The 25,545-nt window shown below is 49.9% G+C and overlaps 2 protein-coding genes across 5 annotated transcripts; one reads left to right on the top strand and one right to left on the bottom strand.

Annotated features, from left to right (window-relative positions):
• Positions 1-1,024: 1,024 nt before the first annotated feature.
• Ube2l6 (ubiquitin conjugating enzyme E2 L6) lies at positions 1,025-12,242 on the top strand. 3 transcript variants are annotated; one of them, XM_057755453.1, is made up of 5 exons: positions 1,025-1,115; positions 2,226-2,353; positions 4,830-4,925; positions 8,012-8,198; positions 11,441-12,242. In XM_057755453.1, exons 2-5 carry the CDS (start codon positions 2,309-2,311, stop codon positions 11,590-11,592), a joined length of 480 nt encoding a protein of 159 aa, XP_057611436.1. In that variant the 5' UTR covers positions 1,025-1,115; positions 2,226-2,308; the 3' UTR covers positions 11,593-12,242. The 3 variants fall into 3 exon arrangements, with proteins under 3 accessions (XP_057611436.1, XP_057611438.1, XP_057611437.1); XM_057755454.1 differs by lacking the exon at positions 1,025-1,115 and adding an exon at positions 1,758-1,775; XM_057755455.1 differs by lacking the exon at positions 2,226-2,353.
• Positions 12,243-13,231: 989 nt separating this feature from the next.
• Positions 13,232-24,944, bottom strand: Smtnl1 (smoothelin like 1). Of its 2 annotated transcripts, none has more exons than XM_057755526.1 (8): positions 24,866-24,944; positions 20,257-20,882; positions 19,036-19,168; positions 18,882-18,933; positions 17,907-18,062; positions 17,629-17,743; positions 17,312-17,463; positions 13,232-13,443 (listed from the first exon to the last, which is right to left on the bottom strand). In XM_057755526.1, the coding sequence occupies exons 2-8, from the start codon at positions 20,878-20,880 to the stop codon at positions 13,299-13,301; spliced, it is 1,377 nt and encodes a 458-aa protein (XP_057611509.1). In that variant the 5' UTR covers positions 20,881-20,882; positions 24,866-24,944; the 3' UTR covers positions 13,232-13,298. The 2 variants fall into 2 exon arrangements, with proteins under 2 accessions (XP_057611509.1, XP_057611510.1); XM_057755527.1 differs by lacking the exon at positions 24,866-24,944 and adding an exon at positions 22,183-22,238.
• Positions 24,945-25,545: the final 601 nt, after the last annotated feature.

Below are 25,545 nucleotides of genomic sequence, written 5' to 3'. Positions count from 1 at the left end.
ATTAATAGCAGAATTATCTGCAAGCGAAGCAAAGCAGACATTTGGTTCCCAGACAGATTAATAAAAAATTATGTGGCATACTGGGTCAAAACTTGGGGTTCAAAATATACTAATGTCTGGGTGAAGTGGGGAGAGTGGGCTCCTCACCAGCCCATCACAGCAGCAAAATTTCTTCCAGATGTTGTTCAATATTTTTTTGGTGGTGGTGGTGGTGCTGCTGCTAATCCACCATGGCTCAACTTGGGCTAGTACAAGAATCTCTGCCCTTGCGCAGAGGGGCGGGAACTCTCGACTGTTTGTGAGAACACACAGTAGGTACATAGTTTGTGATCGGCTGGTAATAAAATATAATAGGCTCCTGAAATCTATCTTGAACCTTCTCCCACCATCCGTTTTCCAAACCGCATCCAGCAGCGACCTACTAGGTGTTCTGCGGAGTAAAGGACTGCAGGGCGACAGAGTACCCCAAACTAAAAGCGAATCGGTCCAACAGCACCGCATGCAGTGCTCAGCACCAAGCAACCTAAAAGAAGCCTCTGCTGTGACGTCTAGGCCCAACTGCTGGGCTGCACTGGGATCCCACACAGCGAAGGGAGCGTTCCTTGGAGGGCATCAGTTTACACTGGTCCCCTACTCGCCTTTAGGATGGGGCACTGGGCCCCAAAAGGCAAAGTGACGTGGCCCAGGGCTCTGAGGTGGGGGTTAGGCCGGCTATCCCATTGCAGAGGTCACAGAGAACCCTGCAGCAGAGCTAAGTTTGCACGGCGAGTATTCTCGGCGTGGAGGGGGCTGGTGAAGGCTCGGGATGAACTCCATCCCTGCTCCTGCGCGACGTTCCTCGTGGGACTCAGGAACCAAGGGAAAGCCGTGTGCTCCGAGGACTTAGTCTCCCCCTGCGAGGGCTGAGTTCCTGGGATTCAAGGCCACAGATCTGGGCACTCGACCACGTGCCCTCCAGGTATCTCCCGAAGGGGTGGGGAGCAGCTAGGGTAGTGTGGGTGGAGCGGGGCGTGGGTGTGGCTCGGGACCTGTGATTCAGAGAGCGGGGACCTGCGAGAGTCTGCTGGTGCCCCACATTCGGACTCGAGATGACAGCCAGCAAGCGAGTAGCGAAGGTAGGCGCATTGAAGACGACTCCTTTCTAGTGCCCTCGCCTCACGCTCTGAGCCTTCCGTTTCCTCCGGCTGACCTCTGAGCGCTTTTGCTTATTAGGGTGGGCTGAAACCCAGGCATCTGCACCCTTTCCCAATGAAGGAGTGAGAGGAGGTGGTAGGTGTGTGTGTGTATCTGTGTGTGCGCGCGCTAGGATGGACACACAAGACAAGAGCTGTCACTAGCTTTCCGAGTTGTACTAGGGTGAGAATGAACTAGCTCCCCAAAGTGGTTTTAGTTTCAATTCTGCTAGAAATTTATTAGTGGGGCGTTATCTCAGGCACAGAAGGGTTCTGTCGCGCCACCTACTGTTAGAGATGCAGACGGGATGGGCTGTCCCTGGAAAGAATGTATCCAGAATAGTCCCTGGACGAGAAATTCCAATTTATGCCCTGTTAGGTTCGCACGCAGTTCGCTACAGATGCTAAATGCCTATTTTGTACAAGCCCAGTCAGGCGGCAGGGGGCAGAAAACGAACAAAAATCGTATTCCCCTTGAGCTTTCGTTTCTTTCTGGGACACTGTTTGAGTACGATCTGGAAGAATGGGAAGGGGGTAGTTTCCTTAGGACTGTCTAGAGGGCTGAAGGGAGCGGCGGTTGGAGATCGCAGAGGAGAAACGCTGGTGAGCTGGGGCTGGCACACTCAGGCTTTACGTCTTCCCCAACCGCCCCTCCAGTCCGCCGAATTTAGGGAAAGGCTGTTTCACGAGAGAAAAAGGGTGGCCGTTGTCGTCAGCTCTACAAAGGGAAATTCTTTAAGTTGGAGAAGTCCAGAGCAGGCTCATTCCAGAACTAAAATTTGAAGGCTGGCGCAAAATGGGGCAGAGGGTCTTTGCTACCTCAGTGCTTCAGAACCCTGAGAGCCAGGCAGTTTTTTTAATCTAGTTTTTATAGCGGCTCTGTGAGATAATTGTGTCTTGCCATTTCAGAGGAGGAAACTGAGATATCAGAGAGAATGTGGCTGAATAGTGCTGTTCAGGTATTCAGCAGGAGTGACTGGGCTGGAATTTGAGCCCAGACTGAAGAGACTCTAACTCAAAGGGCTTTTAATGGCCTTGTGTTTTCACTTTCAGTTCCTCTAAGTCAGGTGACTTACTAGCAGGCTTTGGGAGGAGCTGTGTGCCCCAGCTTGGATTTCAGCAATTATGGGAAAGGCATGGCAGAATTCACCAAAACACATGAGATCAAAGTATTCCCAGTGGTAAGAGAGAAAATTCCCCTTCGGTTTTTTTTTTTTTTTTTTTTTTTTTGAGATAGGTTTTATGTAGTCTGGGTTGGTCTCAAACTTGATATATAGCTGACAATGAGCTTTAATTTCTTTTTTAAATTATTGCTTTTATTTTATGTGTATGGGTGTTCTGCCTGCATGTATGTCTGCGAATCACTTGCATGCCTGGTGCTAGCAGAGGCAAAAGAGAATATCAGATCCCCTGTAACTGGGTGTTACAGAGATAGTTGTTAGTCACCATGGGTGCTGGGAATTGAACCCAGGTCTTCTGGGTTAGAGCAATAAGTGGCACCTAACTGCTGAACCTTTAATTTCTTGATTTTTCTGCCTCCACCTCTCAAGTCCTGGGATCAGTGATGTGTAACACGATCAAGTTTTATGCAGGGCTGGGAATTGAACCCAGGGCTTCACACTTGCCAAGCAAACACTCTACCAACTAAGCTGCATCTCCAGCCCAGAACATGTCTGCTCAAGATCTGTGCTCTACGTAAGCCTCTCTTCTTGCCCAAGCTCTAGAAGACAGTTATAGTTAGGTAGAAGAGGCAAATGCATGGTCATGGTTCTAAGTAGGAGGCACAGGAAGCAAATTGTTGGTGTGACTAGACATGGCAGAGAGGCTGAGAGATAGAAGGGAGTGTGGGAAGTTGTGTGTGTGGGAGCAGGAGCACAGAAGGCTTACCTCAGGGAAGGACCCCACCTCCAACCCCCTGGGCAGGGGAACTTTCTCTTTGCCTGTGTTTACACAAGCATTTCCCAACCTTATCTCTGTTGACTCTTGGGACCAGATAATTCTTCGCAGGAAGTTTCCTCAGTATCTCTGGACTTTACCTGCTAACCTGCCATTCGGGAGAAGGGAAGATGTGTCTAGATATTGGCAAATGTGCCCTAGTGGGTAAAGGCAACCCTGCACGAGAACCACCAGTTCGTATCTATTCATTGTCCCAGAGGACTGAGCTGCCTTGAATGTGTGTTTTACAACATCCCGTGTGTCATCATCCCCTCCCTACACACACATAAAATGAGAAGCTCTGGAGTTCCGTGGGTGAGGTTCCTTGGTCACATGCACTCTGGTAACTGGAGACTCTGGGCATGTTGGGGGGTGTGGTTCAGTGGTAGGGTACCACCTAGTATATTCAAGGCACTTTGTTCCATCCCCAGTACAGCACTAACCAAACCAAACCCAAAAACTTCGGGTTGTTCTGTAGTGATGAAGCTGTTTAGCTCAACTTTCCCAAATGTACTTAGCCATGAAGCCCTTTTGCTGTAATAACTATTAATATTCCAGGGGCACCTTCACACCTTGTTCTGTCTGGGCCCTCGGCTTTGGTGGTCTGCTTTTCCACCTGGTGGGCTCCTATCTGCTCCTCAAGGCCCATGTCACGGCAGGCGACCTCTTTGAAGCGCTCCTGTTCCCCCCCTTCCCTCCTTCCTGATCGTGTGTCCATCCACACCCTCCAATCTGAGTTCCCTTCATTACCCCAAAGATGTTCCTGGGGCTGCACCCTGTCTTCATCAAGGGTCCACAGGGGATACTCAGGATACTGCTTCTGGGAGAATCAGGGATGCTCGATTGACTGAGCCACATTTCTGAGAACCCCTGGTTACCATGTGTCACGCAGAGGTCCTTATTAGGGGCAGCCTGGGTCAGTTCCTTTCCCCTGCAGTGGTGTGGTGGAGGGCATGGATGAGTGATGTCCTTGTCTTTGTTCTGCCAGTGCATATGGTCCTGGAAACTCAGCAGATATCACTTAAGATGGAGAGAGGAAATGGGACTCCATGACTTTCCAGGAAGCGGGCAAGAGGACAGAGTTAGGTACCTTTCTTTCAGAAAGGAAGGTTTCTAGGAGAGTTTACTCCCAAGTTCTCAATATTTGAGAGCAGTGATCAGCTGATTCTCATACTGGGGCCTCCGGGGCTGGGGTGAGGCCGAAATCAGCTGTGCTGACTGATCACACCACGTGCTCCCTAAGTGGTTGCTCTCGAAGTTGGGTTTTCCTTTGGGCCACCAGCTCACAAACAGCATGAAGACTTATTAATTATGAAAGCTTGGCCTTAGCTTAGGCATTTCCCATCTATCTCATATGACTTAAATTAACCTGTTTTTATTAATCTACGTTTTGCCATGTGGCTTGGTTACCTCTCTTCTGTATTGGATGTCTGACTTCTTCAATGTCTAACTGGTGTCTATTGCACGCCTAGCTTCATCCTGAGTTCCTCTCTCTGTCCAGAAATCCCGCCTATTCTCTCCCCCCTAGCTATTGGCCAGTTAGTTCTTTATTAAACCAATCACAGTGACACATCTTCACACAGTGTAAACAACTATTTCACAACAGGCTCTGACCTTTTGCTTTCTGTCTTGGGATATCCTGTTTGGGCTTGCTGCATGGCTGCCGGTGGGGGGCTGGGGTTATGGGCACTTGGCCCACTGTCCCCCATGTAACCCCTACAGGAGTTGGAGGATCTTTTGGAACAACTTCCACCGTACGTGCGGGACCTGTCTGGCGATGATGACAATGTGCTGGTGTGGAACATGCTCCTGCTGCCTGTGAGTGTCCCCTCTTAGGTGGGGGGTGATGTAGGCTAGCATGGGCAGGGAGGGTCAGGCCTAGGTGAGACCGTCCTTTGACCTGAGATCTCTTTCTGGATGTTGTGGTCTGAAGAACACGGCCTGAGGTTACCCTGAGAGCCCTCACACCTTAAGGAAAGACATCTTTTTTTTACAGATGGGGATTTGGGAAGCCAGGAAGGCAAGGAATGTGCCCATAGTTCCACAGAGTAAGGTGGAAAGCATGGCAGGAGTTCATCTGGATCTAGAGCTTCATTTCATCTCCTGCGTCTGTCCCTTCTCCTCTATGTTTGCCTTTATGAACCTGTGGAAGCAAGAGGCCTGTTTAAGCGCTGTCTCCTTTTGTTGTTGTTGTTGTTATTGCTTTTTAGACTTTAGTCTGGAACTTTCTAAGTAGCCTAGGTAGGCTAAGGAGCCAGCCCCTAGGGATCTGCCTGTTTGGGCATCAGGGTAATAAAGGGGTGACATCATGTCCACCTTTTTTTTTCATACAGGGATTTTGGGGACCCAAGTCAGGTCTTTACACTTGCAAGGCAAACACTTTTCGGACTCAACTATCCTCCTGACCCCCCACCCCTTTTTCCTTCAGTTTTCCTTCAGTTGAGACAGGTCCTCACTGTGTAGCTCAGGCTGGCCTTGAGCTCATGGCAATTCTTCTGCCTTGGACTCTCACGTGTTTGTTTTGTTTGCCGTGCTAGGATTTGAACCCAGAGCACACGCGCAAAGCATGCATTTTGCTACTGAGCTACATTTCCACTGCATCGATGGTCTTCAGTCAAAAATTTTATTTAACCCAGAGTTTGAAAAGCAGTGACAGTCTTTCCACCAGCATGAGATGCGGTGTGAAATCCTTCGTCGGGTCCACCTTCTTTCCAGAGGAGACATCAAGTCCTGGAGGAGCTCAGAGCTACACAGCAGCATGAGGCTGTAGAAGGCCCAAGGCCTCAGCTGTTTGTAACATTCATCCATTGCTAAGTAAGACCTGGGAGCTCAGCAAAAAGAAGTCTACAGGAGACAGGATGCAAAGAGACCCAGTTCTGCCCTGAGGGTCCTGCATCAGTCTTATCTCTGCTTTCCAGGCCCAGGCTTTCCTGGTCATCAAGACCATGAGCTGGGCATGGTCTTTATCTGCCCAGGAGTTGCTCCCTGCCACAGTTCAGCACAGTCAAGCCCAGTTTCCGTTCTGCATCTGTTGGGGACAGGCTATCAGGCAGAATCTTGACTCTGGGCTGCAGACAGGCTCAGTAATAGTGGCTGAGCCTAGTGTGAGTGAGGAGGCCTCAGTGTCCATCTCAAGTCTCAGAAGAGAACAAAACAAAACCCAACACTTGACTCTGCTACCAGCCACTGCTGTGGTCATAGCTCTCTTAGCCTTGTGTTTTCAATAATGCAACTTCTGGAAGGATTTGGAGCTTGGGCGCCAGCATGAAGGACCCTGAGCTCTGTGCTGGGACCATCCTGGTCTCCCTTCCAGTCCCTTTGCCTGGGGTACAGGGTCTCATGTATCCCAGGCTAGCTTCAAACTCCCTATATAGCGGAAAAAGACGTGGGACTTCTTATCTGCTGCCCAAGCGCTGGGATTCCAGGTGTGCCCCATCACAGCCTGTTTTATGTGGTGCTGGGAACTGGTCCCAGGGTCTTGTCCATGCTAGGTAAATGCTCTACCTACTGAGCTACATTCCCAGCCCCTGAAATTTCTTCAGAAAACTGGAGTAGTGGTCATACATGGATTGTAGAATCTAATGCTGAGTTTCCACTTCCACAGAGTCCCCGTGGCCTGAACATTGCATATACACACGGAACTACAGTTTCCTTATGCTGAGAGGCATGGCCTTCACACTTACCAGTACCTGGCACACATGTGTGCTGCCACACCCAGTCCTATGCCTTTGAAATAAACCGGCTTATTTAATCCTCATCTACTGTTGTCCCTGTGGGGAAAGCTAGACAGGTCTGGTTACTTGCCTAAGAGACACTGCTAGCAACGGAAAGAGTCAAGACTGATCCTGTAGCTTCAGGGTCTTTAGTGAATAGGCCATTCCTAGGCACAGGTGGCCCAGTGTAGGTGCCCAGGAGAATCTTCAGGTCACTTGATCTGAATTCTTCTTGTGCTAGCTTTTGGCTATTGCCTAATCCCTGTTTGCTTCAGCCTCTGGGCAGTGGTGACACAAGCCTTTAGTCCCAGTACTCAGAAGGCAGAGGCAGGCAGATCTCTGTGAGTTCGAGGCTACATAGTGAGTTGCAGTACAGCCACAACTTCACAGAGAGAGCCTGTCTTGAAAAACCAAAAAAAAAAAAAAAAAAAAAAAAATCTTTGGGGAGCCCTGGAGAAATGGTTCAGAAGTTAAGAGCACTGCTAAGAGCAGTGGTTGCTCTTGCAGGGGACCTGACTTTACCCACACGGTGGCCCACAACTGTCTATAACTCCAATCTCGGGAGAGTCAACACTTTCTGACTTCCATGCGGGCACTCACACACATAAAATAAGTAAATCTTATAAAAAAAAAATTCTTTGAGGAATATCTCCCAAAGTGGAATTGATGGATCACATTTTGATTTTTGGAGAACTTCTTTCTGGTTTTCCGTAGCATCTGCACCATTTTCAATTGATAACTTTGCTCTTCGACCATTTCACACATACACACACTCACGCATTCTGCTCTCATGGCTGCCTCTTCTCTGCCCTGGGCATTTCCTTCCCATGTGTCTGCCTGTTTTCTCTTGTGACCCGTTGAGCTTAGCCAGGTCTGTCTGTGTGACCTTCTGGGCTTCTGCCCCATTCTTTATTTGAGGAAACTGAGGTTCAGGATGGGAGGTGGCTCACACAGGACATCAGGGTGAAACCCAGGGTCAGATTTTTCTGTCCAATGGTCTTGTGTAAGTCTATCCTTCCTCTCATTTATAAGGTAGTTGCCAAACGCTCATATCTTCCTGGGAGCAGAACAGAGAACACCCAGGATCCTGGGATGGGAAAGGGAGGGAAGCAGATCAAAGCCCTTGGAGAAAATCCATCTTTCAGGGGGTTGCATCATCAGAACAGAACTCAATGTCTTCTCTTTGACCAGGACCAACCTCCCTATAACCTCAAGGCTTTCCGTCTACGGATTGATTTCCCCAGGGAGTATCCATTAAAGCCTCCCACTTTGAAATTCATCACCAAGATCTACCACCCCAACGTCAGCGAGGATGGGCTGGTGTGTCTGCCCCTCATCAGCATCGGGAACTGGAAGCCTTACACCAAGACCTACCAAGGTAGGGCTGGCCTTGCCCAGAAGAGGGTTAGTGTAGATGGGAGCCATTGAGTGGGGATGTTTGGGACTTAGTTTGAGTTAAAGGCTTATAGAGAAGAGATAGGGAGAGGGGTGTAAGTCGGTTGGTGGAGTGCTTGTCTTTAAGGTCTTAGGGTCAGTCTTCCATGCCACATAAGCTTCTACACAAACTCTGTGGCGTGTGTGTGTGTCAAATTCCCACATGTCACCTACACACAAATAAGTTAACTTCAAAAGCTCATTCTTAATTGCATAACAAATTTGAGGTCTACTTGGACAACATTAGCCCCTGAGTCAAAAGGAAATAAATAGATGCTGGAGAGGGGACTCCAAAGCGCAGGGTGTGCTGCCTCTGCAGAAGACCTGGGTTTGGTTCTGGATCTCAGGCGGTGGCTCCCAGCCATCCGTCATTCCGGTTCCAGGCGGTCCAGTGCCCTCTTCTGGCCGTCACGGGTACTGCATGCATGTGGCACACATGCACACAGAGGCAAGATACTCATGCGTAGAAACTTAAGACTGTATAAATAAAAATGTTTAACCATTTATTTATTTAATATGTATGTATACTTTGTCTACATGTATGTCTCTGCACCATATGCATGTCTGGTGCCCGTGAAGGCCAGAAGAGGGTATTGGAACCCTGGGACTGGAGCGACAGACAGTTGTGAGGTGCCATGTGAAGGCTGGGGATCAAGTGTAGTGCTCTTAACTGCCAAGTCACCAACACGGTCCAAATAAATACATTTATTTACTTATGTATTTTATATATGTGGATATTTTGTCTGCGTGTATGCGCATCAAAAGAGGGCATTGGATCCGTGGAACTACAGTTGAAGAGAGTTGAGTCACCATGTGGGTGTTGGGAATTGAACTCAGGACTTTTAGAAGAGCAGTTAATGCTCTTATCTGATGAGCCACCTCTCCCACGCAAGCACATTTTAAAGGTGAATAAAGTCTAGGTGAGCCTGTGGGATGAAGGGATGCTCCCCAAGATTCTGCTCTTCAGGTGTGACCGAGAAACTGAGCCATGGTTCGTGCGCAGCTGAGAAAGATTTAAAGCCACTCGGGTGGGAATGGTTTTCAGTCTTTAGTTTAGAACTCCTTCACCTCAAATAAAAGTTTCTTTAAAATTCCAACCTAACAGAAAACCAGGGTGTTTGAGACGTGGCTCTTCAGTTAAGAACGATTGCTGTTCTTGCTGATGACAGTTCAGTTCCCAGCACCCACATTGGGCCCCTCACGACGCCCTGTAACTCCAGCCCGAGGGTATCCAACTCCCCGTTCTGATCTCCAAGACCATCTGCACATGTATGGGCACACAGAGAGAGAGACAGAGACAGAGACAGACAGACAGACACACACACACACAGAGAGACCTAAAAAACAAAACAGAAAATTGTTGGGAGCAGTGAGACCCCAGATCCTGAATTTCTTGTAATCCCCTGATCTGAGTGCCTACAGCTGCTCTGAGCATGAGACCTGCAGGAGTTCCTGATGGCAGGAGAGTGGTTTCTGGTGGGTTTGGCTGGGGCGTGGCTATCTCTATACAATTTGCCCCTGAACACAATAAAAGGGCATTCATGGGGAATTCAAGGATGACCCATGTCGCTGTCTCTCTGTCTGTGTGTGTCTGTGTATTTTAACCTCCAGTCTCTTGTCCGAAGCTCGGTAACTGGGTGCCAGCGCACAGAGCACAGACACGGGGGCGCCGTGCGCTGCAGAAAATCAGGAACCCTTACGAAGACTGAGATTGAGACCTAGAAATTAGAGCCTAACCCAACTGTCCTCGGAGATGCTCCCTCCTGTAGCTGAAGGGAGCAGTGTCAGGACGAGCTCCATGAAAACACCTCTTGCCAGGGTAGGGGCGTGGGGATTTAGAAAAATTAGTAAAGAATACGAAGATGTGTGAAAAATAATAAAACAGAAACCATAGAATAGTACTGGGAGGATTTTCCAGTGAGTACTGAAATAGCCTGCGTACTTAGTTTCTCATACACATTTATACCCAATACAAAAGGGGAAGAAGGCAACAAAAGATTTCTTTAACATGATAGAAATGACAGCTCGAACTGTTACTTGTTTTAACACTTTAAGACATCAAATTATTAGCATTCTGTTATTTAGGCAGTGAAGCCACCCTAGACCAAGTATCGTGAAGGCAGCCGTTACCCAGGTAACTTCATATTACAAAAGAAGGAGCAGGAGTACACTTGCATATCCTGACCATCTGTCAGGATGGAGTGGATCTACCTGTATGAGCCATCTTAATGTCAAAAGAACCAAGTAGTCACATCCTGAGTCTGGACCTGTAGCTACACTTGTCATATTTAGAGGAACCTGCAAACTCTCTATCAGACAGGGTGGCAATTGGCTCCCGTTTTGGGCCTCCATGGAGCAGAGGCAGAGATCCACAGCCAAACATTAGGCAGAGCTTGAGGAACCCTGTGGAAGGCAGGGGGAAGGATTGTAGAGTCTGAGGGGGCTCACAGGGGCTCACAGAGACTGAGGTGACAATCACTGGGCCTGCATGGGTCCATGCCAGGTCCTTTGCCAACGTACATGCTGGATATGTTTAACTTGGGTTTCTGTGAGACTCCTCTTAACTGTGGGAGTGGGCTGTCTCTGACTTTTTTGACTACTTGTGGGACACTTTTCCTTCAACTGGGTTGCCTTGTCCGGCCTTGATATGAGGGAGGGTTTGCGCCCAATCATATTGCATCTTGTTATTCCACGTTCAGTTGGTATCCCAGGGCAGCCTGCTCTTTTCTGAAGGGAAAGGGAGGAGGAGTGGATCTGGGGGAGAGGGTAGGTATGGGGTGGGGACTGAGAGGAGTGGAGGGGGGCTGTAGTCAGGATGTGTCGTATGAAAGAAGAATAAATAAAAAGGGGGGAAAGGAGTGAGATGAAGACCAGAAATCTCACTTATCTTGTGAGAAACTTCTTTGAAGTCATGACAAATAAATGTTTTGAAATTACAGATCTAGAGTCAGGTGTGGTGCGTGTTAGTAGTCATGGTACCCGGGAGAAGGAGGAGCTCTGGTTTCAGGGCAGGTATAAAATGAGAGACATCATCTTTGGCTGTGGAGCCATCCTAAATGATGGAAACCTCTTGGGGTCCCCTGAGTAATGTCTGTAGGGCTTCAGGAGAATCTGGGTATGAGCACCCCTGACCTTCTTCCATGCTCCTCCTTGGTACTGACCCTCCCCCCCGTTCTCTCTCCCCAGTCTTGGAGGCCCTCATTGTGCTGGTGGGTAAACCCAATCTAGAAGAGCCTGTGAGGCTGGAACTTGCCGAGCTCCTGACTCAGAACCCAGAGATGTTCAAGAGAAATGCAGAAGACTTCACCCTTCAGTTTGGAGAGGACCGACCCTCTTAGTTCTCCTTCTCAGGCCTCTCTGCCTAGATCTGCTTAGTGTGTACCAGGACTGGCACCAGAGGCCTTTGGAGGCCTATCCTCTGATCACATTTTCCTTCGTGGCTGCTAATTATGAGTAAATGTGCCTAGTGTGTGTGTGTGTGGGGGGGGGCCTGTGTGGTGTGTGCTCCTTCCCCAAGTCATTTGGTGGTAGAGGTGCCATTCCCACATGCTTGGCCGCTCCCAACGCCAGTGCAAGTTAGGTCCGCACAGTTTTGGGCCTGCTTTCCCGTTCTCCATCTGGCGGAAAACTGAATGCCTCAGGGCCCAGGCACCAAGGAGGAAGGAAAACAGGACTATGGCTAGAAGGCTGGGCAGACAGAAGGAGCCAAATTCACTGCTGAGTGATTGGAATCAGCCATACTTGTTATAAGCATGCCCCGACTTAAGTGTTAATCATTTTGTGTTTGTGGTGATGAATCTCAAAATGAAGAATTTAAACTCCATCCAGGAATCAGACTTCAGGGTTCTAGATGGCTTGCTCTCTGACTGGCTATGTTTCTGGGGGCTAGGCCTCAAGAAGGGGTTTGTTTACCTCTAACCTCTAGTCCAGGGACTCCACAAAATGTGTGTGCTTGTCTGCCATTGACTTCACAGATGAATCCCAGAGTTCAGCTAAGTTTTCTATGAGAGGAAAGGTTTTGTTTTTGTTTTTTTGTTTTTTTTTTAAACTTTTGTTGCATTTTTATTTTGAGTGTTTGTATATGGTGGGTGAGCACACCAAGGCCTGGGAGCAGAGGTACAAGAACAATTCTTGGGAGAGAGTTTTCTCCTTCACTATGTAGGTCCTGAGGATTCAACCAAGGCCACCCATCTGGCTTGGTGGCCTGTGCCTTTTACCTTCTGAGCTGCATGGGTTAAGTGTTCATTAGAAAGAGGGCTGGCTGGGGCCTGACAAAGAGTATGATTCTGCTTCTAGTGGCTATTCTCCATGCACGATCAGGAATGCTGGCCCTGAGTGGACCATCCTCAGGATGCCTTCCAATGGACATGTCAATCAGCGGAGATCCCATTTCTTCCTATAGCCTGGGCAGCATGTCTGATTTCCCCTCCCTGGTGCTAGGGAATGAATCCACAGCTTCATAGATGCCAGACCAGTGCTCTCTCACCCACTGAGCTTCAATACAGTGGAGTTGACAAAAGGCGAAACTTAAGCCACACTGGGAGGGATTTGTTTCATTTGAAAACCTTCGAGTTAGAATTGCCGTCCATCTTAAGAGCGCCACCTACTGGCCGACTGCGGCAGCCCAGTTGGGTGAGATTTCTAGAGATGGTCTACTTCCTGTCTAGAAATACCCTCACTGTGGGGGAGAAGTGGGGAGAGAGGGAGAGAGGGGGAGAGGGAGAGAGGAGGAGAGGGAGAGAGAGAGACAGAGACAGAGAGAGACAGAGAGACAGAGACAGAGACAGAGACTAGCAAACTGCCACCCACAGTTCCAAATGCAGACTTCTTTTTATTTTTGGCCACTGCCTATTGCACACACGTGTGGCTGGTTGGGGTGCGGGGAGCATCAAGGAACGAGAGGAACTTTACAAAAGCACTTTTAATGACACTGGGACTGGTGCCACCTGTTTCGTGCCTGGCGGCGTGAAGCACCTCAAAAGCACCTCAAGGCCATGGCTGTCGGCTGGGCCCCCCACTTCCTCCACCCGCACGGCTTTGCCCTTCATTTCTTTTTCGTCTTCACCAGCCCTTTCTGCACGAGGCTACGGTACAGCTCCTGGATGTAGGTGTAGACACACTTGGAGTCGGGCACGGCCAGCCGCACCATGTCATCCACTTCCAGCAGCTGGGCACAGTCGGCCAGTTTCCTGAGGAGAGGGCAGAAGGAGGGGCATAGGGTCAAAGGTGAAGAGGGAGCCCAGGAGACGGGTCCAGGCAAGTAAAGGCCACCGGGTCAGCCAGCCCAGTGTGCGTTGAGTGTGGTACCTGAGATCCCTGCAGGGAACCTACAGTTTCAATGGGCCTGGGATTCCAGACCCTCACGTTTTCTAGTCTGTATTATCTTCCTTCTTGAACATGAGCACAGCTGCGCTGTGGATTAGGGACAGAGCATGAGTCCTCCCTAGAGTGCTGGCTTGCAGCGACCGTAACAGCTCCCATCAGTGAGGTCACCTATTTTGTAAGCACCTACTGTGTGCTAACAGTCTTCTGTTTGTCAGCCAAAACTCTGCTCTCACGGGGCCAACAGTAACCAAGCCCACGAAACAGAAGCTCTATCAGATCGGCGAGAGCAGAAAAGGGCTACTCCACGCTAGAGAGGACCCCCGATCGTTTTTAATAGGGTGCTCAGTAGCAGTCGACAGAGAACATTTGTGTGACCTCTCGGTGTGTGTCTAGGCGGCAGGGGACCCAGCAAGTCCTCATTTTCTAACATCTCGGCTGCATTTGGAGGCTACTTGATAGCCCTGGCTCTGCTGGGGCTGATAAGCCGGGTTAATCACGGCTGGGGCCTCCCTGCCCGGTGCCAAGTGTCTTATCGGGTGACCCTGGGAGATGGTCTCGGTTACTCCTCTTTATCTCTAACAAGCAGAGGAGGAACTGAGCTCAGAGGGTTTGGTGCTTTGCCCAAGGTGTAACAGCTGGAACTCAGCCCCAAGCTACCCAGTGCTTCTGGCACCTTGGCTCTCAGCAGTCTGGGCTGCCAGAACCAGCCAACCGGGGATGCTGGCAGTGGGAGCGAGAAGGCCCCAGTGGGAATCCTCTCTTGGGACTGCCACAGCTGGGCCGAAGCGCAAGCCACTGGGTTGGGAACTGGGGGAGGGACACAGATCGGAGGGTTTGAAGAATGGGACAAGCAAGCTCACTGCATCCAAGGCTTCGACCTCAGTCCCACGGACCAGTGCTATCCTATCAACACTGGCAAACCCTTCATAGCAACGGAGCCTGGAACAGCAGGGCTCCTCCAACAGTGTAACTCAAGAGGCTCCACCGGGGCTGTGGACAGATCATTTCTTCCAAAACTTTGAGAACTAGAGGAGAGTTCTGAATCAGGGAATCACATATCTCCGCCCCCCCCTCCCCCTTCACCTCTGGCTTCCAGAGAGGCCTCGGAGCTAGGAAAAAGGCTAGGGATCCAAACCCTGGCCCCTCGCGTATGATTTTCCACACTCCATTTCCGTTATTCTCCTTAGCCTTGTTCCAGTTTAGTTGCCTGGTGCCTCCCGAGGCCAGTGGTCATCCTCGGCTCATCCTCTGCCTCTCTGTGGCTCTGCCTCGCTTGAAACCAGGCTTGCACTCTCTAGGTTAGTGATGATGTGTGGCTGGGGCAGACCTGTCTGCTCTTTTGCTGCCCCCAAGCTTAGCTAGACCAGGAATGTCTATAATCCCTACCCTGCCGCAAGCCTCCTGCAGGACCTGGAAAGACCCTAAGTCCTCTGCCCGCCTCCACCCGTGAGGAATAAATGAATGGGTCCAGACAAACACGTGGCAGATGCTTACTTGGTTCACACAACTGTCCCTCCTGCTGAGCTGAAATGCAGCTCGATGTTCCTGTCCATTTCTCCCCAACTAAGATACCCACCCATCTCATCCTACAGCAAAACATCAAAATGGAAGATCGCCAGGGATACGGAGTCTGGCTGGAATTTTGTTGTTATTCTTTGCCTCTGCCTTCCAAGTGTTGGGATTAAAGGCACAAACTACCACACCCTGGCTTTTAAATGACATCCCTGTGTCCCATAGCCCTAAGGAGATGCATGCCCCAGAGACCCTCAGAAGGAAGGTCTTCCCTTAATATATATATAGTATATAGCTTGTTCAACCAGTGTCTGAGAAAATGTGTTGTAAAAGAAGTTGTTGAGAACTATGGATCAACATACTCTAATTTTCCTGATGAAAACACATTCTGGGCTGGAGAGATGGCTCAGAGGTTAAGAGCATTGCCTGCTCTTCCAAAGGTCCTGAGTTCAATTCCCAGCAACCACATGGTGGCTCACAACCATTGTAATGAGGCCTGGTGCCCTCTTCTGGCCTGCAGGCATACACAGAGACAGAATATTGTATACATAATAAATGAATAAATATTAAAAAAAAAAAGAAAACACATTCTTCCCCATTGGTGGGGGGCCAGGCCTGGGCTAGACTCGAGGGGCTGGCTTCCCAGGCCAGATAATTTAGCACTCCCATCCCTAGGGATTATTTGTTTATTTATTTGAAACAGGTTCTTGTATATCTCCAACTAACTCTGTGTGATAGTCAAGGATGACCTTAAACTTGGGATTCACATGCCCCCAGCTCCTGAGTGCGCCCTCACATTTGGTGATCAAACACAGGAGTTTGTGCACGGGAAACGCACACTCTGTAAACTGAAGTAACACCCATAGACATTGACTGATTGAGATCGATTGAACCTTATTGATTGAACCTTAAATGAGGCTGGCCTCAAATTCTCAGCCATCCTGCTGCAGCCTTAGGGTGCTGAAATTACAGACATACACCACTGTGAGTGAGCTTTAGAAAAAGCCCCTGGCTGTCTATCAGGGGCCTGAGTTGCTCCTTGTTGAACACACACCCACCCCTACACTTCCTTACACACAATCCTGTCCCCACCAGTGACTTAGAAGTTTCTTTCTGGGTCATTTCCCAGGTTGGAGGGAGTTTGAAGGTGGCAGGGACCCCAACCCCTTTTTGCTACTCTGGCAACCATGTTTGTTTGGTTGGTTAGTTGGTTGGTTTTGGGCCTGGAACTTGAGGTCCTCTTGCCTCCACCTCCCGAGTGTGGGGAATATAGCCATGTGTCCCCACACCCCTTGTTCAAAGTCTTATCTTTGACCCAATTTCCCCCTTCAGTCTTACGCTTCCTTACACTGTCCTTGAGGTGTGGCTCTGCGAGCCTCGGCAATAACACCCCTCCAGGACCCAAAGTGAATGGTGATTATCATGATACCCTATCATTCATTATAATGATAGCAATGCAGTCAGGAGCTTTTGAAGGGCTCGCTGTGGGTTTGGCCCTGTTACGGGTTCCAGGAACTTAATTATGTTACCGAGTTCTTATCTCTATACAAGGGGGAAACATCATGGGATGTGGGGGACCTTGGACATGTCCAAGGTTACACAGAGTTAAAATCTGACCCCAGGTTTCTGTATCCCCCTGTCCAAAACCAGAAGGCCTACCTGTCTTCTCTTTTTTATTCTGCTTGAATTTCAAATTTTCTGTCAATGTGTGTGTTGGTGTGCACATGTGGGTTCAGGTTTGTGGAAGTCAGAAATCAGCCTTGAGTGTTGCACCTCAGGAGCTACCCACCAAGCTATTTGAGTCTTGGGCCGTCACAAAACCCGAGGCTCACCAATTAGGCTAGTACGGTCAACAAGTTCCAGAGATCTGCACACTTGGCATTTTACACGGGTCCTGGGGTGGAACTCAGGTCCTCGAGGTTGTGCAGCAAGCATTTTACAGACTGAAATATCTCCCTGGACCCCTGAATGTTCTTCAGTGCACCTGTAGCTGCCTGTCATTATATGTTACCTGCATGTATGTTCTTAGGACCTGTCTCTTCATTTAGAACAGAAGTCACAACGGAGCATAGTTTTCTTTGTTTGAGCCATTGACCTAAAGGCGCTTTAAACCCCCTCAGATATAAGGTTGATTACCCCCACGCATCCTGTGTGCCCCCTGGACCCCTCTGAGGCCACCCACTTCCCTCCTGACTCTGCCATCCCAGGACTGGGGCTTACTCTGCAGTGGAGAAGGCTAGCATGAAGTTGTGCCTGCGCTTTGCTGGGTCCAGCTCTGCATAGTCGAAGGCGTCTGGGAAAAACTTGTGGATGAGGGCGCAGAAGGCCATGCCGCTGCTCCAGCTGGAGGAGAAGTTCTGGATGTCCACGTGCTGAGATAGACCGACAGGGAACGAAAGACCTAAGTGATCCTGGGCTGGAGAGCCTGGGCTTTGCCTCTCCCATCCTTTGGAATCTGGACCCTCAGATTCTCAGCCGCACACTTGCCCTGGGGAAAAATGTCCCCTGCCCCTTCTGTATCCCCAGCCCGTGCCCACCTCATAGTTTCTTGTCATGGCCCGGCACCACTCCAAAAGCATGTTCTTAACACCACCAATGGCTGCCCCAGCTGCCTTTGTGTTCCGGAACAGTGCAGTGGGGCCCGAGGCTGCCCTGTGAGGGGACAGGTGAGGCACCATAAACAGTCCTTTGTGAGGAATCTCAGGCTACAGGTAATGGTTTCCACTGGCCCCCAGGCCTCCCTCCCTCCGTTAGCCCCCATTCACAGATCCCAGGGAAAATCTCAGCCCACCCTGGCTCCTGGTTTGCATCCTACCCGCCAAACTTGTCCACGATGGCTTTGCGATTCTGTGCACGGGGTCCCCGGGGCCGAGTAGGGGCCGACACCCTGCGTTCTGGTGCTCTCTCCTTCTTTTCCACCGGGGGTGGGGGCTCTGTGGGGCTCTGGGGCACATCACTGGGCGAAGACTCACTACGTGGAGAGGTTGCAGAAGCACGAACGGGAATTGAACCTACACCACCGAGTCCAGAGCAGCTCTGGGGGTGGGGGCTGGCTGGCTGACCGGGCAGAGGTCTCTGCTATGGACAGACCTGTGCTTAACTGGTACACACACTCATCCTGTGCCTAGCACTGGATGGTCCAAGAAGCAACGAGCAGACTCAGGCTAATTCTGGGGAGCTTGTGGTCTGTCAAGCCCACATGAGACAGAACTAGAGTACACCTGGGCTCTGACCTGAGTTTGGAGCCTTGCTTTGTTCTTATTTCCTGGGTGATCTTGGGGCTGTTCCCTTACTTCTCTGAACCTCGGCTTTCCCGTCTGTAAAATGGGGACAAGGAAGAGACTGGGTGCCGTGGGAGAACAAGCCTGGCTGTCTAGCACTTCCTGGACATCAGGGGCTTTCTGCTCACACATCACTGGAGCTACAATAGCCCTGGGAGGTCCTTACAATTGTCATGTCCCCTTCACAGATGAGAAGAGGCTTAGTGACACAGCCAAGGTCACATGACTGGTAAGTGGCAGAGCCCTCATCCAAACTCAGGCTTTCTGGTCATTCCTTTGGCTAACACTGAGAGAGCTGAAGTCATGGGGCCTGAAGAGGCTTCAGCCATGGAGTAGGAGGTGGACCAGATGTCTCCCATGCCTCTCACTCTTTGTTTCCTGGGATCTGTTTGGGATACAAGGCTGAGGGCCAGGAATCCTGGAATATCTGGAAATCAGGTTCTGGGGAGGCCCAGAGAGAAGTGGCAGCAGGAGATAGGAGGGGTCAGAGTTCTGGGGCTTGGCATTACCTGGCCGAAGGACTGGTCTCTCCAGATGCTGTGGAGTCTGGACCCAAGTCATCTGGAGGGATGGAACAGAGCAGGAGGTAGCTGAGGCTCTGTCATGGCTCCCTGCAGCTTCCTTCCTCAGGTCAGCTGTGAGGCATGCTGGGATCTCCCTTACCTGGGCTGAGGCTGGGTCCCTTGTCTGTGGGGCTCTCAGGCCACTCCTCGGGGGAGCTGGGAATCACCACTGCCCTCTCTTCTGATTCTTTCTCCTTTCCCTGCTCCTGCTCATCCATGGGACTCTCCGGCTCCTGGGATGAACGGGATCTGTGTGGGCAGCTACCCAAGGCTTTCTAAGAACTTCAGAAAGATTCGGAAGGCAGTCTGAGCCACAGTCTCCTTCCCCCAGTCCCACTCCCAGGATCTTGGTACCTGCTGGAGGAAGACTGTGCTTTCCCGAGGTATTGTTTGGATAGAAAGTACTGAGGGGTACTTGAGTCATGAGGGTGCTAATCTCACCAATAGACTATCATATTGGCAACAAGTTCGTAATTGAATGAGCTACTACAGGGGGTAGGGACCTAGTGAGAAGGATCTATCCACAAGGGGTGTGCTTTTGGAGGGCATATCTTTCATGTGATGCATGTGTGTTTGTGATGTGTATGTGTGTGTGAATGCATTTATGTGTCTGAGTATGGGCAAGGGCATGCCAGTGTGTGTGTGTGTGTGTATGTGAATGCATTTATGTGTGTAAGTATGGGCATGGGCATGCCACAGTGTGTGTGTGTGTGTGTGTGTGTAAATGCATTTACATGTGTGAATATGGGCACACTCAAGCCACAGTGTGTGCATGCACATGCGTGCATAGGTCAGAGGAGAACCTCAGGTGTAATCCTTTCTTCCTCTTCTTTGAGACAAGTTCTCTTTGTTCTTGGGCAGTGCATAATAGGATTCTTCTATCTTTGCCTCCCATCAGGCACCCTGGGATTTCAGATGTGTGCCCCTGTGCCTGGCTCATCCATGAGTTCTGAGGATTTGAACCCAGGTGCTTTTGCTCACTTAGCAAGAGTTTTTACCCAAGGAACCATCTCCCCAGCAAGGGGAATATCTTATGATCTGAGATTTCTTTTCCCTGTCTCCTGTTCCTTGACTGCCATGGGGAAAACAGTTTTTCTCTGTCCTGGTGCCCTTTCACCGTCTTTCTGCCTTAGCATAAACCTCAAAGCAATGAAGCCAGGACTGAAACCTCTGAAACCATGAGCCAAAATAATCCCCCCTCTTTAAATGGATTTACTTGGCTGTTTAGTAACAACAACAACACCTCAGACAAACAAGGGAATCAGGGAGGCTTTGATTCCGGGGAAGAGGAGACTTGAGACCCTCGTTCATTCCTGCTCACCTGCAGCTCCTTTGCGTCACTTCCGGTCTCTGTCCCATCAGCTGCCTCAAGTTCAGCCTGGTCTTTCACGTCAGCCTTCTGCTGAGATTCTGTCTCAGCCTTTTCGACAGTAGCCTCTGCCCCAACACCCTCCTTGGCTTCAGGTTTGACTTTATCATTCACATCTGATTTGTCCTTAATGTCCAGATCGGCCTCCTTTCCATCCGCCTTCTGTGCCTCGGAGGTCGGCGTGGTCTCCTCTTTCTCTTTAACCTCGCTGGGTTCTGGTGTTATCTCTTCTTTCTTGCCAGTCTCTCCCTCAGAAGCTATGGTGGTCTCTTCCTTCCCACCCTCCTCCTCCTCTGCAAGATCAGCCTTGGCTCCCTCCTTCCTACTGGCCTCCTCTTGAGCATCTACCATGAGCTCATCTGATCTGTTTCTGTCCTCGGGGTGCCGCCCTGACACGGTACCCTCAGATGTGGCTTCACACTGCTGTCCTGCCTCACCTGGAGACCCTTCTTGCACACTTGTCCCAGCTGTGCCTTCGGCCACCTCCTCTGTAGTGCTTCCTGGTGGCCCAAGATTCCCTGCAGTTGGAGAGACAGTGGTCCCGTCCTCAGAGGGACTCCCTTCTGTCTGTTCCATGTCTAGAAAGGGAAGACATGAAGACTTGGTCACACATTACCCAGCATGAGATGCAGACCTTGCCCTCTGAGTGCGCTGGCCCAGGAGTCAGAAATCTGTTGTCCTGTTCCCCTTCCTAGTTGAGCATGATATCACATACCCATGTTCCCTGTGGTAACATAAAGGATACAGATCTTCTTTTGCTAAAGTGGGGCCATATTGACTTGATATTGGATGATTTTTATCCAATACCCTTCTGTAGGCTATGACTTTATTATTATTATTGTGAGGCAGGGTCTCATGTAGCCCAGGTTGGTCTCAAACTTGCTTTTTAGTAGAGGATTTCTCTGAACTCCTGATCCCACTGCCTCTGTTTCCTGAGTGCTGGAATTACAGGCTCGCACCACTACACTTGACCATTATTATTATTATTATTATTATTATTATTATTATTATTATTAATTATCATCAAACCTAGGGCTTCATGCATGCAAGCCATCACTTTACCACCGAATGAAGTGTCCAGGCTCACATACTGCCTTTTCAATGATTTTGCCTCGTTTTGATTAGCTCAATGAAGTGGTCACAATTTTTTGCCATTGTTCCAGAAAAAGGAAGGAACAATCGCTGCTCACCCCCTAGAGCCTAAAGCAGGCCAGCCTTTAGAACTGAACAACCCTGCTTCACTTCCCTGACATGGATTCTCAGTTATCTTCTATTTCTGGTGAGTGATATTGAGCTTCCATCTCCAGCAGTGATCTGAAATGTCTTTTAAAAATGCATTATTGGATTTAAAAATAACTTAATTCAAAACAAGATGGGCATCGCGGACATTTGAGCAAAGCAAGTACAGATGTCACATGGCAGAGGTGTTGTAAAAACTCTCCAGACTCGACAGCCCCGGGCAGGCTCGTTTCTGAACCTGCGCAGTTCTTGAGAAAGTCAATGAGAAGAGTTTGCTCTGGTGAGAGACTAGAATCACACCCTCCCTGGTCTGCAAAGCTGGCCTCCACCTGCTCTGGGATATATGTGGAGAAGATCCTTCCTTAACTTGGAGATTCCTCTTTGAGTCTGTATAGTTTTGGTGTTGGGGACAGGGCCAATTCCTTTACTACCTGCTCTTGTTGGGGGGGGTCTGTTTACAAGGAAAACAGTTCCCAGATAGGGTTCAGGGCATGACTCAGACCGTAAGAAAAGCGGACGCTCCTGTCACTGGCTAAAAATACCGCCTGCTCTTGGCAGTACTTTCTTTCTTGGTGAGAGCACCTAGGACACCTTGGTAAACTGGGACAGAGCTCAGGCGGCATGAAGACAGCCACCCACCTCAGTCTTCTGTTCCTCCAGACAAAAGTCCTAGGGTCTCTGGATTTGGTGCCCTTCACTTTCTAGGAAGCAGACAGGATTTCGTAAAGATACGAAGACCGTTCACCACCACAGCCCCTTGGTGGTGCAGCAGCTCCAGCCATATCTTCTAGCAAGAGAGGAAAGTGCCTGTGTGGCAGCATGCAAGGGTGATGGCCAGGAGGTCGTGGCATAGGGACCCCGGCGTTTCAGTCACTCAGCTCATTCCCTCCGTGTCCCAGCTTCAGAGCAGAGTTTCTAGACGATAGTCTGTGGAGGCGTGGCACAAACAAAAGGGATGTACTCACTGGCAGAGTGCTTTCCTGAAACATACAAGGCCCTAAACTCAAACTCCAACATGGTATAAAGTGGGTGTAGTGTATGTGCCTGCAAACCCAGCATCTGTGAGGCAGGAGGGGGAGGTCAGTCTCAGCCCATGATGAACCTGAGGCCAGCTGAGGCTATGTCTAGAAAGAGAGAAGGAAGGAAGGAAGGAAGGAAGGAAGGAAGGAAGGAAGGAGAGAAGGAAAGAAAGGAAAGGAAAGGAAAGAAGGAGAGGAAAGGAGAGGAGAGGAGAGGGGAAAGGAAAGGAAAGGAAAGAAGGAAGGAAGAAGAGAGAGAAGAGGAAGGAAGGAAGGAAGGAAGGAAGGGAAAGGGAAGGAAGGAAGGAGAAGGAAAGGAAGGAAGTAAGGAAGGAAAGAAAGAAAAGAAAAAAGAAAAACAAAACAAAGGTTCTCTTGACAGTAAGAGGAAGATGTATTTATTCACTGACCAAGGTTGTTCCAAATATAGCCAGCTTTTCACTCTCCTAGAGAGATACAGCATCATTATTAAGGAGGTGTTACATTAAGGTATCACACTTAAGGAGGTGTCAGGTGTCACTGAGTTTAAAAAAAATACTGAAAACTTAGCTCGAAAATCATTGAATTCACCTTTCCCTAAGCCTACCTGTCCACGGGTTTTCTCTTTGCCCTCTTTTCTTACTGGAATGCCTTCATGAGGCAGTCCTATTGATCCCTTTGACAAAACCAAGCTCAAGATCTGAATGAGCCACACACCCTCTTCTCTTTCTGTTCTTTGCCCTTGTGGGGAAGGTAGCATGCGCCAGTGGTGAACGGCATTGTGGTCCTGTGATGGGAGGATGCCAGCTCCCACTGCTCACTGTGCGATGCTTGCTCCGTCTTTTCGTTTTTCTGGATAGAAATAGAAATATCCATTCACCCGTATGGATGGCAGAAGGCTCAGGCCACTAGCACGTGGGCAGGATTTGGAAGGAGAGTCCTTAGCCCATAGTTTGCCCGCTGAAGATTGACTGTGCCATTCCTGGGCCAGGGTGATGATCTGACCTGGTTCCCAGGGCATTACGAATGACACAGACAGAGAGAACTGAAGTCAGTAAGATGACAGCAAACCCTTTTTTATGTCTCCAAGTGAGGCATATTTGGCTAAGACATGGCTGATTGTTTAAACCACCCTGTAGCTGCAGGCTACACACTTGCGGTAGGGGGAGGTGACGGCAGTATGAGAACATGCACACACAACTGTCTTGAGGTGGGGGGAGGCGATGTGATATATGGGAACACACGCATATACCTCAGCTGTCTTGAGGTGGGGGGAGGAGACGGTATGCATGGGAACACGCGCATATACCTCAGCTACCTTGAGGTGGGGGGAGGCAACGGTATGCATGGGAACATGCACACCTCAGCTACTTTGCCAGTTCATCACCTCCGCTTTGCCCTCTAGGCTTGTCATAAATAGGAAGAGAAGAGAAGACCTGAATACTGAGGAGCAGGATAGCACCCTGCCCCAGCACTCACGATTCTGCCCCCACTTTACAGAGTATGCTGAAGCACTCTGTTTTACCTTAGTTCCTCGACTGACCCCTCAGAAGGGGTGACTAGCCCCATTTTATAGTTTAGGGGTCTGGCTTAGGGATTATGGTAATTATGACTAACGTCGTTGGAGAATTAAATAGGCCAAACCATATCCAGAACCTAGGTCTCCTGAGTCCTGGGTTAGTGCACTTTCCCCACTTTCCTCAGCCCAGTGTCCTCTCAATGTCCCAGATCAGAAGAGTAGTCCCAGCACCTGGGGGAGGAGCCACTGAATCAGTAGAGTTCCCCTCAGGGCATCCTAGACACGCTTCATTTCCCAGCTTTACTCCTGACTCCTTGTTCCCTGTCCCCCTGAACCCCAACCGTTATCCTTATCTTGTGTCCAGTTCAGCTCTTCGGTTCAGCTGCCCCAGTCCAGAAGGAGAACCCAAGTTCTGAGCCTTGAACAGTGTGAGAGATGCTGGCTATTTCTGTGATGCCTCTATCTCCCACTGCCGCCTAATCCCTCTCCCGGTAGCTCTGAGGCCCCTCCCTACCTTACCACCTCAGCCTTTTCTCGGAGAGGTCATTGCGTCCTAAGCCCCGGAAATCTCTATTTGTCCTGCTAAGCCCTCTTCATAAATGGCTGCTTGCAGGCTACTCTATGCCCAACCTCAAGCTTCTCAACTCCTTTGGGCAGCTAAAAACAGTTGATAGAGGGGAGAGAATAAAGAAGCAGTCTGAATTTCTCATTGTAGGATCCCCGTTAGAAGATCCGGCTCTTGGATGAAAGAGGAGGGGCTGGAAGATACGGGATTAATAAGAAAGGGGCCCAGGGCTTTTCCTACCTGTGGGGTTCTGCCTGCAGTTTAGGAGCTCCTGCCTCGTTCTATCTGAGTGGCCGGCCTCACTCTGACCATCCTTTAAGTTCTGGAGGCTTCGAGCCCCCAGCTTGTAGTCCCGCCTCCTTGCTTTCATTCCCCCCCCCCCCCCAAGGCCTGGGCTTCGGGAAGAGCATTGTTTACTGCCCTGTTGGTACAACACTTTCTCTTAGACTGGGAGGCTCGAATTTCCCCTGAAGATCTGACAGGTGGCGCCTTTCAATCATGCGCGTCCCTCTGGCCTGAACCTAACAGCATCTCTTCTGTGATCACCTTCCTTCCTGAGGTGCTCTGGCCCTGGAGACCCGGACAAGCAACAGCCTGTTTAGAACACGGTCTCTGGTCGCCTGTGATCATTCACAGCCAGGCTAGACCTTTGGGCTCCCTCAGCCCCTTGCCGCCAGGCTTCCTCTAATTGCCTCCTTTACTCCTGCCTAGACAGAGCAGCTGCTGAGGGGTGGGCTCAGGAGGTGGCGAATGAGGCAGCTGCCAACAGTGGGCTTGCACCGGACTAGGAAACTTGAAAGGGGAGGGGCCAAGAAGAGAGAGGAATGGAGAGAGCCAATGAAACACCGGTCTTAGCATCTATAGCATACATAACTCATTGGTTCTGTTTTGAGCAGGATTGATTGGTTGATCAGCTCTGT

The sequence above is a fragment of the Chionomys nivalis genome, chromosome 22 (assembly GCF_950005125.1).
Source record: "Chionomys nivalis chromosome 22, mChiNiv1.1, whole genome shotgun sequence".
Taxonomy (NCBI): domain Eukaryota; kingdom Metazoa; phylum Chordata; class Mammalia; order Rodentia; family Cricetidae; genus Chionomys; species Chionomys nivalis.
The sequence above is the reverse complement of the archived record's forward strand: the minus strand, read 5'-3'. Positions and strand labels throughout refer to the sequence as shown.